The sequence below is a fragment of the Cydia fagiglandana genome, chromosome 22, assembly GCF_963556715.1.
Source record: "Cydia fagiglandana chromosome 22, ilCydFagi1.1, whole genome shotgun sequence".
Taxonomy (NCBI): domain Eukaryota; kingdom Metazoa; phylum Arthropoda; class Insecta; order Lepidoptera; family Tortricidae; genus Cydia; species Cydia fagiglandana.
Genome location: NC_085953.1, coordinates 12,081,121 through 12,096,948, shown reverse-complemented (window position 1 = coordinate 12,096,948; position 15,828 = coordinate 12,081,121). Strand labels below are relative to the sequence as shown.

Genomic DNA, 15,828 nt, shown 5'->3' with positions numbered 1-15,828 from the left:
AGATTATTTTGAAACCACTTATTGAGTAGATTTAGGTCACTTTGAGCATCAGCTATTATGTCATGAATAGAGTGGCCGTAGTAAAATAGGCTAGTGTCGTCTGCATATAGGGTAGTGTCGCCTCTTAGACCTATTTTGCTGATGTTATTAATATATACTAAGAAGAGCAAAGGACCCAAAATAGAGCCTTGAGGGACACCAAACGTGACATTGCGCGGACTACTTTTATGTTCACCTATTTTGATTATTTGCTTGCGGTTTTCAAGGTAAGACTCGAACATTCCAAGGACCTTACCACCCAAACCAGCCTCCCTCAACTTATCTAGAAGGACATGATGGCTGATAGTGTCGAAAGCCTTCTTTAGGTCGATAAACACCCCCACCGCAATCTTTTTTTGGTCAATACTGATTTTTATTTTGGTCACAAGATCTATGGTGGCGGTTAAGGTGTTTGATTGTGCTCTAAAACCATATTGCTTCGGGTAAAGGAAGTTTATCGACCTAAGATGACCTTCGAGACGTTTGTGTAACAAAGTTTCAAGGATCTTTGAGAGTACCGGTAGAACTGATATAGGGCGGTAGTTTTCCGGATCTGATTTTGTCGAAGATTTGTAAATTGGAGTTACTTTTGCGAGCTTTAGACTATCAGGGAAGTAACCTTGTTTCAAACATTCATTTAAACACTCAGTAAATTTTCCAACTATAAGGGACTTTACACATTTTATAGATTTCACAGTTATTCCATCTAAGCCGGAGCTGGTATTTGAGTCTAAATTGTTTATGATAGTTGTGATTTCTTGATCTGTGGCAGGCATGAATTCTGTAAACTTGGCATGTGACGCTATTGTAGCATTTTTAAAGTGTGTTGTAGAAGGGATTTTGCTGGCTAATGTGGCACCAATATTAGAAAAGTATTCGTTAAAGCATTCGCAGATCTTTTTTGGGTCAGTTATAGTTCCAGTCTCAGTTACTAATTTAGGAGGTGTTCGCATTTCTTCAGTTTTATTCCTGGCCAGGGCGTTTATAAGTTTCCACATTTTGTTCGGATTTGTGCTGCAGTCGGCGAATGCTTTCTGGTAGTAGCTGCTTTTTGTTCTTTGTATATGTTCGGTAACTTGATTTCGATGTTTTATAAACAATTCTTTTTTTTCCTCGTTTCCTGGATGTTTCTTGAGGTCGTGCCATAGGATGTTGCGTTTGTTTATCATATCAATTATCTCTTTGTTTATCCAGTCTTGCTTTGGTGGATTTTGGTATTTGAATTTAGTGACTTTACTGCTGTTGATGCATGATATCAGCTTTTCTTCTAGGAGTCTATATTCTGAGTCTGCGTCGAAATTGATGGTTTGTGCTAATTGATAAAGTGTTTCATAATTTATTGCCTCATATTTGGTTTTTTCAATTAGCGGGGGTTGATATTTTTTTATTTCCAGATAAATTTGCTTGTGATCTGCCATTGCCGAGTCTACTAGTGCAAGATGAAAGAAGTTTTCTGTTAGATTTGTGCATACGTGGTCTATAATTGTTTTTGTGTTAGCAGTTTCTCGCGTGGAGTACTCTTCGTCTACTCGATTTAGTATTTTGTAGCCATTTTCACTGATAATCTGCTTGTAGTCGCCAGTTGCTCGATCACTGCTCAGGATGTTAATATTAAAATCTCCGAATATGATGGCTCTTCTTGACTTGCTTAGCTGCTCCGAGTACGTATCTAGGAATGCTTTCAGATGTACGTTCTCGGGTTTCCTGTAGATAGCACCGACGTCCAGTGCATACTTTTCAAGGTGTATATATAAGTAGTGAGTACCATTCATATTGAGACTTCTGATTTGACTATGTTTCAGACTGTTATGAGCCAGTATGGAAACACCACCACCTCGCATGTCTGTTCTATAATTACTGTAGTGCGTGTATCCCGGTATTTGAATTCTGTTTATTTCGTCATCTGATTTTATCCACGTTTCAGTTAAAATAATGACATGAATGGTGCTCTGGATGGCCTTTATAGTACACTTAAGTTCATCTAGTTTCCCAGGTTTAATTATGCTTCTTACGTTAGCATATAGGAAGTTTAGTGATTTTTTGCACGTTGTTAAATTTTGGTAGGTATTGGTAAGTTGATACGTGTCTTCTTTGGGATTGTCTGGGCTTTCTAGTTTTTTGCCGGTAATTCAACGATTTTGGGAGTGCCTTTAAAATATTTTATACTGAGGTTCAACTCACCGTTTGCGGTCCTAACTTCTATTTCTTTTTTCAGGTTGCTTATATAGTTCTGCTGCTGAGGAGTTCTATCGGTGTATATGCTAATTGTTTCATCTACTTTATTTTTCTGATTGCTAAGAATAATTTTGGCATGCTCTTTAGAAGAGAGACGTACTTTTAACATCCTGCTTTTATCGGCTTTTGGTTTTCCCAATCGCTGGGTTTGTAGAGGAGCAGGGCATGAAGGTGATATATTCCTTAGTATTTTTAGAGCTTCGTCTAAGTCGTGCGCCAGTCTCTCTTCATGTGTAGGGCGATCTGATTCTGGAATTCCTTGTATTATAATGTTACATGCTCTTACTTCACGTTCTTGTATTTCTGCTATTAGGTCTTCAGATGAGATATTGCTAGAAGTCCCGTTATTGTTTGATGCTTTCTTAAGTTCAGTTACTTCAGTCTCTATTGTGTTAATCCTTATCTCTGTCTCCGTACTTTTTTGAATCAGATTATTTATTTTGAGTTTGATTCCATCCTGTTCTAATTTAAGTTTTTCCATCGTGGACTTGATATTTTTGACCTCCTCTTTAATAGTGCTTATGTCATCGGAAATTTTGTTGATAGATTCACCTTGTCTTTCGCCCATCGTTTTTGAATTCTTCATAAGCACCATCATTTCAGACATTTGTTTCCGGAGCTCAGACATTTCAGTTAATATTTCATTGTTATTATCACAATATTTTCTTTTATTGTTGCGAAATGTTATCCTTTGATTTTCGGTCTCTGGGGATAGGTCCGATGCTATAGTTAGGTTCGGTTGCGAGCCACCGAGGCCACTTCCAGTAGGCGAGAGCTCATTAGACATTGTTGATCTTTGTAAATTACTCGAGTGCGTGCGTAATTGTTTCTATGCAATGGAAGTGATTGCAATGAGCGAGACCAAAATTATGTGTCCGTCTCGTTTACCCGAGGGGGTGAAGAGCCGTTACCGCAGCACCGAAAACACCGCTTCGAAAGTAATTGGTGTAAGAACTCTCACGTTGTTCACTCAAATATAACACTTATTATAACAAGTGATACTGATTACAGTTCTATAATAATGATTTAAAAATTTAAATATGATTTTGCGACACGTCCGTTCTGATTGCTCGCTAGTCGTACTTCTGAAAGCTTATAGAATCCAATATTCTTTAACCATTTAGCTAAGTAAAACACTTAGCTAAATGGAAGAAATATCAAGTCTTATTTTGATTTCTCATTAATATGTTTCATTAGAAGCTTACTTTTGTGAAATATTGAAAGAATGTGTTCTTTTGAAAATATGTGTCCCGCTGAGTTTGTTGCCGGTCCCATATTGGGCTAAATCTTCTCAGGTCAGAGGTGTAGGGTTGGAGCCGGCCTAGCTTGACTTGAATAAAGATTTGAACGTTTCATGCGATCTTTTATTTTACAATAAATCCGTTTACATCCGAATAGCAATTAGTTTTTTTTATCATTTAGTACTGAAATATAGTAGGCGCTAGTATGGTTAACGAGTCCGAATGCTTATTTCATGCTACGAGGGTCGCACTGAAATATTCGGGAATGGGACACTTAGAAATAACATAATAGAAAGAGGCATATAATTTATAAAAATGTAACTCTTTATAAAACTTTTAAGGTATATTCCATTTGGTTGTCATTTGTATTTAAGAATTACTGGCAATTTGAAAATTGTATGTCGAACATTATTTGAATTTTTGACCAAGTGATTTTTCGGATCATATTTTTAAACGGTTTTCAATATGCCCTCAGCGAACAAATAAAAGTTACAAAGGGCTTCTCTTATTTTTTTATGAACTAGAGTTCATCGTACGCTCGTTTGCAGTTAAAATTAAATATGAAAGTCACTTTCATTTTATCCCATGGGTGATCTTAAAGAAGCATGTCATTCCAAAGCGACGTCAAAAATTAAAATCGCATTTGTGCTGTTAATTAAAAAGACTGCCAAAAAAGTTGCATGTCGGCAGATTTCGACATTCCTAAATATTCATATGACAACAGTAAAAAAATCTTTTATATACATATATATGTAAAAAAAACTTCAATTCCGTTGGCTACTCCACGAATTTCATACAAAACCACTAAGGCCCCAAAATCGCCATACAAAAAGGACTTTGGGATTATGAGCCGTGTGCATTACAGAATGATTACTTTCAAAAGAAAATTTATATGCGTGGTCAGTTTGAGTTTAAGTATGCATTAAAATAAAGATTGACTGTCTAGAAGCGACAGTTTTCTCTATTCCCGACATTTTCAGTGCAACCCTCGTATACGTAATCTTGTTTCATGCACTGGTAGCATACTAATTTAGCTGTGAAGTAATACATCGAGGTACTACGCCCATGCGCCCACCCGCTACTAGGCCATCTCTCCGACATATAAATATATTCAACCCCTTAATCTGTCTAATTTTGTCTCGCTCTAACAAATGCAAATGTCAAAATGCCAGCAAGGGACGGCGGCAGATAGGTTTAGAATGTGTGACCTCATCCATGGGGTTGAGCGTGATGGTGAGCGCGGAGTCGTCCCAGGCCATCTCGTCGCGCGGCGCGCGCGCGCGCGGGGAGCGCGGCGCCCGCGCACGCGCCAGGCCCACGCCGCCCGCCAGCACCAGCACGCCGCACGCGATCACGCCGATCAGCAGGGCCACGTGGTCTGCGAATTAATACATAGGATCATAGACTAGGAATCCTCTAGACGGAGCTTAGAGCAATTATTTCATGAAACCGATGCTGCCAAAAATACAGGAGTGCGGGGGACGAGGTGAGCGAGTCCCGTGCCGTGATTGGTCCGTTCAAAGACACGGGCGTCACACAAAGACACTTTGACTCGAAAATGGAGTAAAACTACCGTATATTTGTGGCAGAGTGGGCAGTCAGGAGGCAGTCTTTTCTGTGCATGGGATCAATTAAACCGAACAAATTATGTACTATAGTTGAAATTTAAGGACATGTTTTTTTTAAAATCAAGCCCCAATCTGTTAAACAAAAACCTTTGTTATTTTATGCACAGCTGAGAACTCCCGTCTTCGGCACGTGCCAAAGCAACCATACCGTTTAAAAAGCACCTATCGTGATAGTATTAAGGTTCAAATTTATGTGACAACTCATTCAGAGAACAATCAGCCAAAACATGATATCTCCAAATAGGCTGTTTAATGAATTTGAACCATTTAGTTAAATAGGATGGTAAATTAACAATAGCAGTATAACCACTGCATAAAGAAAACAATACCTTTTGTTTAACAGATTAGGGCCCGAGCCCGAAAAAAATATCTGACAATTCATATAGTTATATAATTAGGTAACTAATACGTGGGCCATACTGAAAGTTTCTAGATTATGATATACAGGGTGAAATTTAAATCACTGGCCATATTCATTCCCGGCACTAGGTTACACTTAAGGAATCTATTTAGTGAAAAAAAAGAGTAATTTTTTTTTTAATTTTCATTTTTCAATTTTTAAATATTTTCCACGAGTCGTGGTCACCCTATTACCACAAATGTAAACAAACCTAATAGTAGGTTTTAACAACAACATCAGCAAAACCCTTATCTGACCTTCAATAAACCTTATAATCGTTGCAATAGGGTCCACCTAGTTAGTGTTGGCGATGGTAGGCAGGTTTATCAATTTCGAGGGTAGTCTAAACTAAACCATTCCGCGCTAGCGGTAAACATAACGGTAAGCATAAATGATTAGTCACTCGTCACTCACCAACCTTAAAATAACAATCGCGCGCGTACTAAGGTTAAAAAAAATGTTTTCGAACCGGGAATATTACGAAGTGGTGTATAATGTGAATACGGTGTTATTTATTAAGTGGTGAGTGTTTACGTGGTGCACAAAGATTATACGAAATGGAATCAGTTCCACGCCTTCGCAGACAAGGATTGAATCCAAGAGTACCATCTCGTGGGACTTTCGTTAGTTGCGTAAGTTGATTAAATTTTTTAAATACGCCTGAATGCAAAGATTCCTGACCTAGTTTTTACTCATTGTTTTTAAGCCACGGACGTTTCAGAAATAACATTTTAGATTAAAAATGGGTTGCCTTTGCATTTTGACGGTTGATGTGAGTAAGCGTCTTCTTATCTCGCTGCAATAGTGTTCATAATTGGTGACGCGATTGCAAACAGCGGGAGGGGCGGGGTGTCAATAACCTTAACTGATAAGAGAGAAGCGGGTGTGGGTAGTTGTCGGTTCACCATAACGTACGAGGTTTTTAGGACAACTTGATGATGAGTTATTTCGAAAAAAAAGTACTGAGCGGTATTAAAAGAAAAAACACGTGTTTAATATTTTTTCGAGTTCTTTCGGGTGTTTCAATTTGGCCAGTGAATTAAATTTCACCCTGTATGAGACGACTTATTTTTTTAAGTGGCCAGTCCAGGAATTTTCAGTATGCCCTATAAGTAATAATGTATTAGAGACTATACGTCTCTATAATTTGAGTTATTGGATGGTTACTTCCAGTGTTGCCAACTGGGATTTTGAAAAAATGCTAGACTAATGACTAGATTATGCCAAAATTATAGCAAAAAATTTTAAAATGTGGTAAAAAAATGCTAAAATTTCACTTGAAATTAGACATTTAAAACATATACATTTTTCAAATTTTCCTTTTTCTACTGACAAGATCTGCTTGACCAACTTTATATAGACCGTCGACGTCCATCCGTCCACAAAAGTCAAAATTCATATGAAAATACGAACCACATCAGGCAATGGCGCATATTGTTGCTGCCAAGTTGGTGCAAACTTGGCTTAGACTAAATTATGCTAGATGCTAAATGGAAAATTTTGGTGCCAAAGCGAGTGAAAATATGCCAGATCTGGCATCATTTATCCCAAGTTGGCAACACTGGTTACTTCGCCATGATTACTTACTGGTAGCGCTGGTGGGCGCGTCGAGCAGCCTTGCGGACGGCAGGTCGGCGACGTGCGCATCGCGCTGCGCGTGCGCCGCGTACACGCGCGGCTGCAGCGCGTGCCCGTGCAGGTGCATGGGCTGCGAATACAATAAATAAATATTGGGGACATCTTACACAGATCAACCTAGCCCCAAACTAAGCAAAGCTTGTACTATGGGTACTAGGCGACGATATACATACTTATATAGATAAATACATACTTATATACATAGATAACACCCATGACTCAGTAACAAATATTAGTGTTCATCACACAAATAAATGCCCTTACTGGGATTCGAACCCAGGACCATCGGCTTCGCAGGCAGGGTCACTACCCACTAGGCCAGACTGGTCGTCAATACATTTGTTTTAGATTTTGTTTTAGCCGGTTGCGCGATTCTAAGCAGTGTAATATGTTTATAAGAATCAGTATATGTGTGTACGTAGGTATTTTTAGGGTTCCGTACCCGAAGGATAAAAACGGGACCCTATTACTAAGGGTAACATTCCATTTCCAACGACAGCTGCACTACTGTCAATTTTACTATGGAAATTGACAATGACAGCGACGCGTTCAGTACCGGTAGTGCACCTGCGGTTAGAAATGGAATATTACCATAAGACTCCACTGTCCGTCCGTCTATCTGTCCGTTTGTCTGTCACCAGAGTCCAGACTATATCGCCTGAACCGTGATAGCTAGACAGTTGAAATTTTCACAGGTGATGTATTTCTGTTGCCGCTATAACAACCAATACTAAAAAGTAAGGTACCCTCGGCGGGCGAGTCCGACTCGCACTTGTCCGGTTTTTTTGTTGTTTGTTAGAGGAAGAAATGTTTTACCTTTTTTTCTTATATTCTAAGCGAACAGAACTCATTGTGAAAAGGGCTTTTAACTGCAATAAAAATGTATGTTTGGTTATTTTAAATTAAACACCATAAAACCAGGGTTTGAAGAGTGACGCGAACGTGATGATATGTTGATTTATCATCGCGTGATGTGCGTTAGTATCTTTGTTACTTTAAAATTACCCTTATTAGATATAATTTGTGTTGGCTTTGTTCACATATGTGGTCGCGATAGTGCGTAACCTTAGTATAAGTAGTACAGTCGCCTGCAATAATATGTTCCACAATGAAGGCCGCAAAAATATCTGACACTTATTTGTAGAGCTATAAGAGCGTGTCACATATTTTTGCGGCCTTCGAAGAGTATCATATTATTGCATTGTAGGTGACTGTACCTGTTAGTTTAGTATTAAGTTACTACCTGTGATTTCCTATAATTGGCTTTCTGTATCCTCTATCATTTCTATGTTATTGTCATAGCTGTTGGATCTCCAAATAAATAAAATAAATAAATAAACAAACGTATGTATGTACCTGTTTGTCTCTGGCCACGGCGTCCATTTTGTCGGCCACGCCGCTGGGGTGCAGTTCACGCGCGAGACCATCGCCGCTCATGTGAGGATGCACCACAGTCAGCTGAAACAGAAATAAATTAAACTTTCAGGAAAGAAGAGAGACAACACATACATTATCATACTTGTACCACCGGCCGGCTAGATGGCGCTGATCGCCTCCCCAAAGTGGCGTCAGTTTTGTGGTAAGGCCGTGTCGTATAGCTGCAATCGTGGCCCACAAATGGTCTCTAAAGCGCTGACTTTCGGGTCAGAATTACCGCAGAAGTGCAGATAAGATTTATATTTCTTTATTTCAATATGAAAATTACGCTATTAATTTGCTACATTCGTCAAAATTATGTTCTCATCATGATCGTCCAAAATAAAATTATAAATTTAAAATAATAACACATTGATTTATCATATATTCACCTTATAAAATGAATTACAATTAAATAAAAACTAAATAACAACTAACACAAATAGTCCTCCAGATCCGATCCCTGCGGAAATGCCCATAATGCTGGCTACATTCCCCCGCTGCACGGCAACTCCGATTCTTTGGCCAAGGAATGAGCCAGCCCTAGGATCCCTGGTGGTGTCAAGGACCATCTTCTTTAAATCTTTATCCGAACTATTCGCATCCTGACACCAAGGTCCCAAAGTCTCAACCGCAAATGCCGCAAATAAGTGAAATAATAACAATGAAACTAAATATGGCGGACCTAGTGTTGTGTTATATTTCATCGACATGTTGTATAGGAGTGAGGCGTAGGGCGCAGGGCTCGGAACCGGTATTGAAATACCTGTTAATATCGTTCCAAAACCGTTATATTATTTCGTTCATTAAAAAACCGGTTAATTGACGGAACGCGAACTAACATAGTACGTTCGCTCTCCTAACCGGGAAGAAGAGGGAACGGAATTTTATGGTTCGCAGGGAATGATGTAATACCGGTTACTCTTGGCTTTGGAGACTCTCGGTTAAACTCGTCGTTCTATCTGGCTTCGATTTTTTTCAATTTAACCGGTTAATTTCATTCCTCGAGAATGAAATGAGAACGTATTTGGCATAAACCGTCATCTCAAAGGAACAGTTTTTTAACCGGTAACCGCAAACGGAAACGAAATCCTTTTCATTCCCGGGCGAATGAACGAAACCGGTTTGACTAATGAGAACGGTTTTCGAGCCCTGGTAGGGTGTTTTGAGTGTTATTTTTAGTTGTTCACCTTATTCGGTTCAAATGTTACTCTGTTACTAACCGTTTGAACGTATTCGTTGCTGGTGAACCGGCCGTCCAGCTCAGAGCACGTGAGCTTGAACACGCGGTTCAAGTAGTACGCGGGCTTCTTATTGCTGTACTCGATCTCACGGAGAACCTGCGGGGAAATATCATTTAGAAATAGTTGGGGTCAAATTAAAAGTTCTATCGCATGCGCTCAATTACTTATTGCTGCCAAGCTCGCACATTGACCGGCGGCATCGTCGGCGAGATAACATAATGTCCTTCTTCAGTCCGTACTGTCCTTACTTCAGTCATAGAGAGAATAATACATAGAGTGCTTACTCCATACAACAGTTTCAGTACCAAAACGACTATTATTTTCGTAGTCGACCTCCAGCATCGAGTAGAGGAATTATCAGTACTGCTGCTACTTGACAACTTGTTCCTCCTTCTTCTTTCTCGCGTTATCCCGGCATTTCGCCACGGCTCATGAGAGCCTGGGGTCCGCTTGACAACTAATCCAATGATTTGACGTAGGCACTAGTTTTTACGAAAGCGACTGCCATCTGACCTTTCAACCCAGAGGGTAAACTAGGCCTTATTGGGATTAGACCGGTTTCCTCACGACGTTTTCCTTCACCGAAAACGACTGGTAAATATCAAATGATATTTCGTACATAAGTTCCGAAAAACTCATTGGTACGAGCCGGGGTTTGAACCCGCGAATTGACAACTTGTTCCGACAGCCGAAAAGTCTAATGCTCAACAATTTTCAGCTAATATTATAACCGGATCAACCGGAACTCAATTTTCATTTTTCGACTTCGAAAATAATAGTCCTTCTGGTACCAAAACTGATGTATGGAGTAAGCACTCTATTCTTACAATATTTCTCGATGCTTTGGTCGAGTTACCTGCTGGTAGTTGTGCACAGAGTCGGAGCCGGTGAGGATGACGCCGTCGCGCGTCACAGCTGCGCGGATGTCGTAGCGCAGCGGCAGCTCCGAGGCGGAGCGCAGCGACAGCGCCTCGTGGTCCGGGTTCAGCGCCGGGTACACCGACACCACGCACGAGTCCAGCTTCTGCGTCTCCGCATCTGGGAAAAGGTAAAATTTTAGAATTTTCATTTATAAAAAGGGATGTGGAAGAACATTTGAAGTTGGGAAGGAAAAGTAGAAGAATGGAATCTGGGCTAAAAGGCTGACACACCGTGATGAGGCATATTCGTTAATATAGTATATTATCTCACCTCTCACAGCTCCGTGTTGTGCCGCCAAAACCCTGACACTCAATTCAGGGAACACCCTGAGACCCTGACGGAAATGGGCGTAGTCCCTCGCGGCGTCATCAGTGCCGTTGATGAGGATGCTTGGGGTTTGAGACTGCACCATGATGTAGTTAATATGGTATAATATTATTATCTCACCTCTCACGGCGCCATGTTGCGCAGCTAAAACCCTAACACTTAGTTCAGGGAACACCCTCAGACACTGACGGGAATGCGCGTAGTTCCTCGCGGCATCATCAGTGCCGTTGATGAGGATGCTTGGTGTTTAAAATTACACCATGATATAGTTAATATGGTATAATTTTATTAACTCACCTCTCACGGCACCGTGTTGCGCAGCTAAAACCCTGACACTTAATTCAGGGAACACCCTCAGACCCTGACGGAAATGGGCGTAGTCCCTCGCGGCGTCATCAGTGCCGTTGATGAGGATGCTTGGTGTTTAAGACTGTACCATGATACAGTTAATATGGTATAATTTTATTATCTCACCTCTCACGGCGCCATGTTGTGCCGCCAAAACCCTGACACTCAATTCAGGGAACACCCTCAGACCCTGACGGAAATGGCCGTAGTCCCTCGCGGCGTCATCAGTGCCGTTGATCAGGATCCTTGATGTTTGGTGCACCGTGATGTAGTTAATATGGTATAATATTATCTTACCTCTCACGGCGCCATGTTGTGCCGCCAAAACCCTGACACTCAATTCAGGGAACACCCTCAGACCCTGACGGAAATGGGCGTAGTCCCTCGCGGCGTCATCAGTGCCGTTGATGAGGATGCTTGGGGTTTGGGGCTGCAACACCATGATGTAGGACTCGGCGGGCTTCGCTTTGATGATGCGGCCGTTGTCGCATCTGTAAAAAAAAGGTCGAAACACTTTTCTTATAATAGCATGTCAGTGGCAAATAAGCGCTCGGCCATCGATCATCATGGTTTATGGGGTAAATTAAAAATACTCAAAACACACAGCGAAACGGTACAAATGTGAAAAGAGTTTTATACGTAAAATCACATTACGACAATCAATGGGGTTGGCAACTGTCAAAGGTTTGCATAGATGGCGCGATCATAGCTTGCCCCTTTTGCTGTGAGATTTAGCTTAAAGGGCTGGCATCCAGGGTATAAAAAAAAACAAAAAATTGACATAATTCTAGGGGTTGACGGGGCAAGCTATGATGGCGCCATCTGCTAAGAACTTCCACCGGCCAACCCCATTATTATGCAATGAGATAGACACCGTACGTATGGATATGATCAAGTGACTTATCGTTTGTATCTGCCATTCCGATATGATGTTTATTTATATATCTCACGCTCCCGGGATATAAACGTTAACAATTGCCAATTAGGCTACGCTAGGTAATGTAGACAGCAGTGGCGGAGCGTCCATAGAACTCGATTCCTATTGGCTTGTCTGATATTCAGGCTCTTGAGCCATTTTCATTAAACTTATTTATTTATTTAAACTTTATTGCACATAACATTATAAGTACAAATGGCGGACTAAAAGCCATAAGTCATTATCTACCAGTCAACCACTGGGCCAAAAAGAGACGGTTGTTAGGTGCAAGTACTTTATATGAAGACAAGGAAGGGCAACTTAGCTACGGCTTGCCTACAAACAATCTACATGCGCCGCCACTGGTAGACAGTCAAGAGGGCAAACGTCTCTATCCTCCAGCAGCTTGGGATCCAGACAAGGCTATCCACCACTTGCTTCTTGGACAAAAGGATTCTTGGCTATTTTGGACCTAGCCCGCCGAGAACCTGACAACTTGGAGAAAGTTGTAGTCGTTGGGAAAGTAGATGGCAATCGGCGACGTGGCAGATCTCCTGCTCGGTGGTCGGATCAGGTCTCTACCCTTACAGGCCTCACCACAGCAACCGCCATGAAGAAGGCCGAGAGCAGGGTGGGATGGAAGCGATTGGTGACAGAGTTCATCGGAAAATTTCAAGAGGGACATGACCTTCAGCAATGAAGAAAGCGACTAGAGAGAGAGAGGTAAAAATGTGTGTGTGTGTGTGTGTGTGTGTGTGTGTGAGGTAAAGTGTGACGTACGTGATGGTGGTGGCGACGTGCACGTTGCGGCGGCCGGGCGTGGGGAAGGCGCGCGCGTCGCCGTACGCGACGCGCCGCAGCAGCGTCTCCACGTCCGCCACGCCGTCGCCCTCCACCGACACCGACTTCAGGTCTGGAGAGAAAATAAGTTTTTGGCAAACATTTCATTTTTGGTACAAGCTTTTATCGCTGACTGTACTTTTCTTACGACACAGACAACTAATACTCATCGAGACGATTCTAAAAACCCCTAACACGATTAGGTTACGTTGTTTCATCACAGAGTTCCTATAGCCACCTCCTGTCTCCGTCATCAGATCAGCTCGATGGTACCATAATATTGCATTGTCATCCGATTTATACATGCATGCAAAATTTCAGCTCAATCGGAAACCGGGAAGTGGATCAAATTTAACTTGCAAGATTTGATTACACACAGACAACGGTCAGGTGAAAATAAAAAAAAAGCTTGTAAAAATACATATAATTTATTCACGGACATAAAAGATCCATAGATACCATTTAGGCCTACTTGCACCATCCCTCTAACCCGGGGTTAAGCAGTTACACCGTTAACCTAGTGTCAAATTGTACTGTTAACCATGGCAATCCAGGTTTAACCGATTAACCCCGGGTTAGTGGGATGGTGCAAGTGGACCTTAGTGTTATAACTTACATAGATCAGGGGCCAAGCTGAGCCCCTCCCGGCAGTGCGCGACGCACTTCAGTGCCGCCGGCGGCTGCACGTCGTGCACGAGCACGCCCAGACCGGCCAGCCAACCGTGCAAGTGGTGTTTCATGTCGCCTTCCGTTCCTGAAAATAATTATTTACGTTAGTAATACTTATATTTAAATCTTAGACAAAATGAACGCCTTATGGCATTAAGTCCGCCAATTGTACTGTCTTGTATAGGGTATTTGACTGTGTTTAAAATAAATTATTTTACACCGTGCATGAAATAGAGCACCAGGTAGATTAATAGAGAAACGTAGACAGAAGATATTTTTAGACACTATTTCTATTTTAAAAGAGTAGGTACTTTGATTGTGACGGCACATGCTAGTGTTTCATAGTAGCAAAATCGTTTTGACAGTTCGAAAAAAGAAACTGATTTGAGTAGTAGTCAAATACCCTATTGTGCAATAGAGGTTAACTTTTTACGACTATCATTTTTATCCTTCATTATTTGGCGCAAAGAGGGGTGTTATATGTAATCATACCTTGCCAACAGGCTCCAACAACGAGGGTAGTGTTGACTCCATGAGCAGGATGGAGGGGCCAGTCATCGATGACCTCTGGTCCTTTGCCGTCAGCAGCGCGGTACGGTTCTACCACCACCTACCTTGCCAACAGGCTCCAACGACGAGGGTGGTGTTGACTCCATGAGCAGGATGAAGTGGCCAGTCATCGATGACCTCTGGTCCTTTGCCATCAACAGCGCGGTACGGTTCTCCATCGACGAAAAGTTCCACGTTCGGGAAGCGAACGTTCACGGCGTAGTGGTGCCATTCGTTGTCGCACACCTGTCAAACAAGTTATAGTTATATATAACTGCTACATAATGAAAGGCATTAGAATACGAATGTGGGTTTATGAAACGAACAAAGCGAGTTTCATAAAAGGGTTACATGAGTGTTTTAATGCCTGATTATGCACAGATTGTACAGTTACATACACTGTTTTATCTACACACATATTACAAGCTCCCTATGGTGTATTTAAGAACCGCATGCATGTTACGACCGCTATGGCGGCGTTTGATCACACACTCAATAAAATGTCATCTTGGTTGATACTAAAAATGAGGTCGAATCAAATTCCTTTGTTTTTCAAAGATCTTTGAAATTTTAATGTTAATTTGATAACATTTAGCTGATCCCAGATGAAAAAAGATGCAGTTTTCGGCCTTGAAAAGTAATTTGGAAGAAGTAAGCATGAAGGTACCTCAGGGATCTTCCAACGCCACTCTGCAGGTCTGAAGATGTTCAGGTCACCGTCGCCGAAGTCTCGCCTCAGCAGCAGGATCAGGCGGCAGTTGCGGACGAACAGGGCGTAGTGGTGGCGGTTCATTTCTGTAACGACACAAATTATTTAAAATTTTAGCAGTATATGTGAGTGTAGTTTTATGAAACGAGCTAAAAGCCAGTTTCATAAAAATATCCCACGAGCGTTGAATTGTGTGTGTGCGGCATTCACGTCGAAATAGAACACCTTCCGGCTAAAGAAGCTGACAACACGCTAAAAAAAAAAAATAATCTATTTATTTCCCAAAAAAGTACTTAAATCTACATACATATGTGTGCAAAATCTCTAGTATGAGATTATGTGCGCGGTCACTAAACTCGCGTTTTGTTGTTACCTAACTATAATTCAGAATATAAACAAATATCTACTTACCTTAATTTAGCTAATGGTTTTTTTTTTAGTTTGTTTGCCAGTATATTTGCCAGATCATTGTCTTTTGTGAAATATTCTTTTAGAATATTATTGACTTGCGATGATTTTATATTTTCTAATATAATTAATAATTATGTACTAAATCCTTAGGTAATTTATTTAATGTATCTGGGAGAATATACCAACAAGTTCTTTTGCCATATACATTATTTGCTTTTGGCACCGTGTATATTGGTAAATTCTGGAGTTGACGCAATTTATGAGATCTCTCTAATTTTTGCAGGTGAGTTATTTGAT

General features: G+C 41.0%; 1 protein-coding gene across 2 annotated transcripts in view; it reads right to left on the bottom strand.

Moving 5' to 3' along the window:
* LOC134675410 (calsyntenin-1) overlaps window positions 1-15,828 on the bottom strand; it is a 372,645-nt gene that overhangs the window by 5,610 nt on the left and 351,207 nt on the right. For both annotated transcript variants that reach the window (XM_063533639.1, XM_063533638.1), the window contains exons 9-18: window positions 15,079-15,206; window positions 14,477-14,657; window positions 13,810-13,947; window positions 13,134-13,266; window positions 11,735-11,928; window positions 10,698-10,879; window positions 9,821-9,937; window positions 8,538-8,639; window positions 7,131-7,251; window positions 4,724-4,893 (exon numbers count right to left, since the gene is read on the bottom strand). In XM_063533639.1, the coding sequence (XP_063389709.1) occupies window positions 4,724-4,893; window positions 7,131-7,251; window positions 8,538-8,639; window positions 9,821-9,937; window positions 10,698-10,879; window positions 11,735-11,928; window positions 13,134-13,266; window positions 13,810-13,947; window positions 14,477-14,657; window positions 15,079-15,206 (1,466 nt within the window). The remainder of the gene's footprint in view (window positions 1-4,723; window positions 4,894-7,130; window positions 7,252-8,537; window positions 8,640-9,820; window positions 9,938-10,697; window positions 10,880-11,734; window positions 11,929-13,133; window positions 13,267-13,809; window positions 13,948-14,476; window positions 14,658-15,078; window positions 15,207-15,828) is intronic.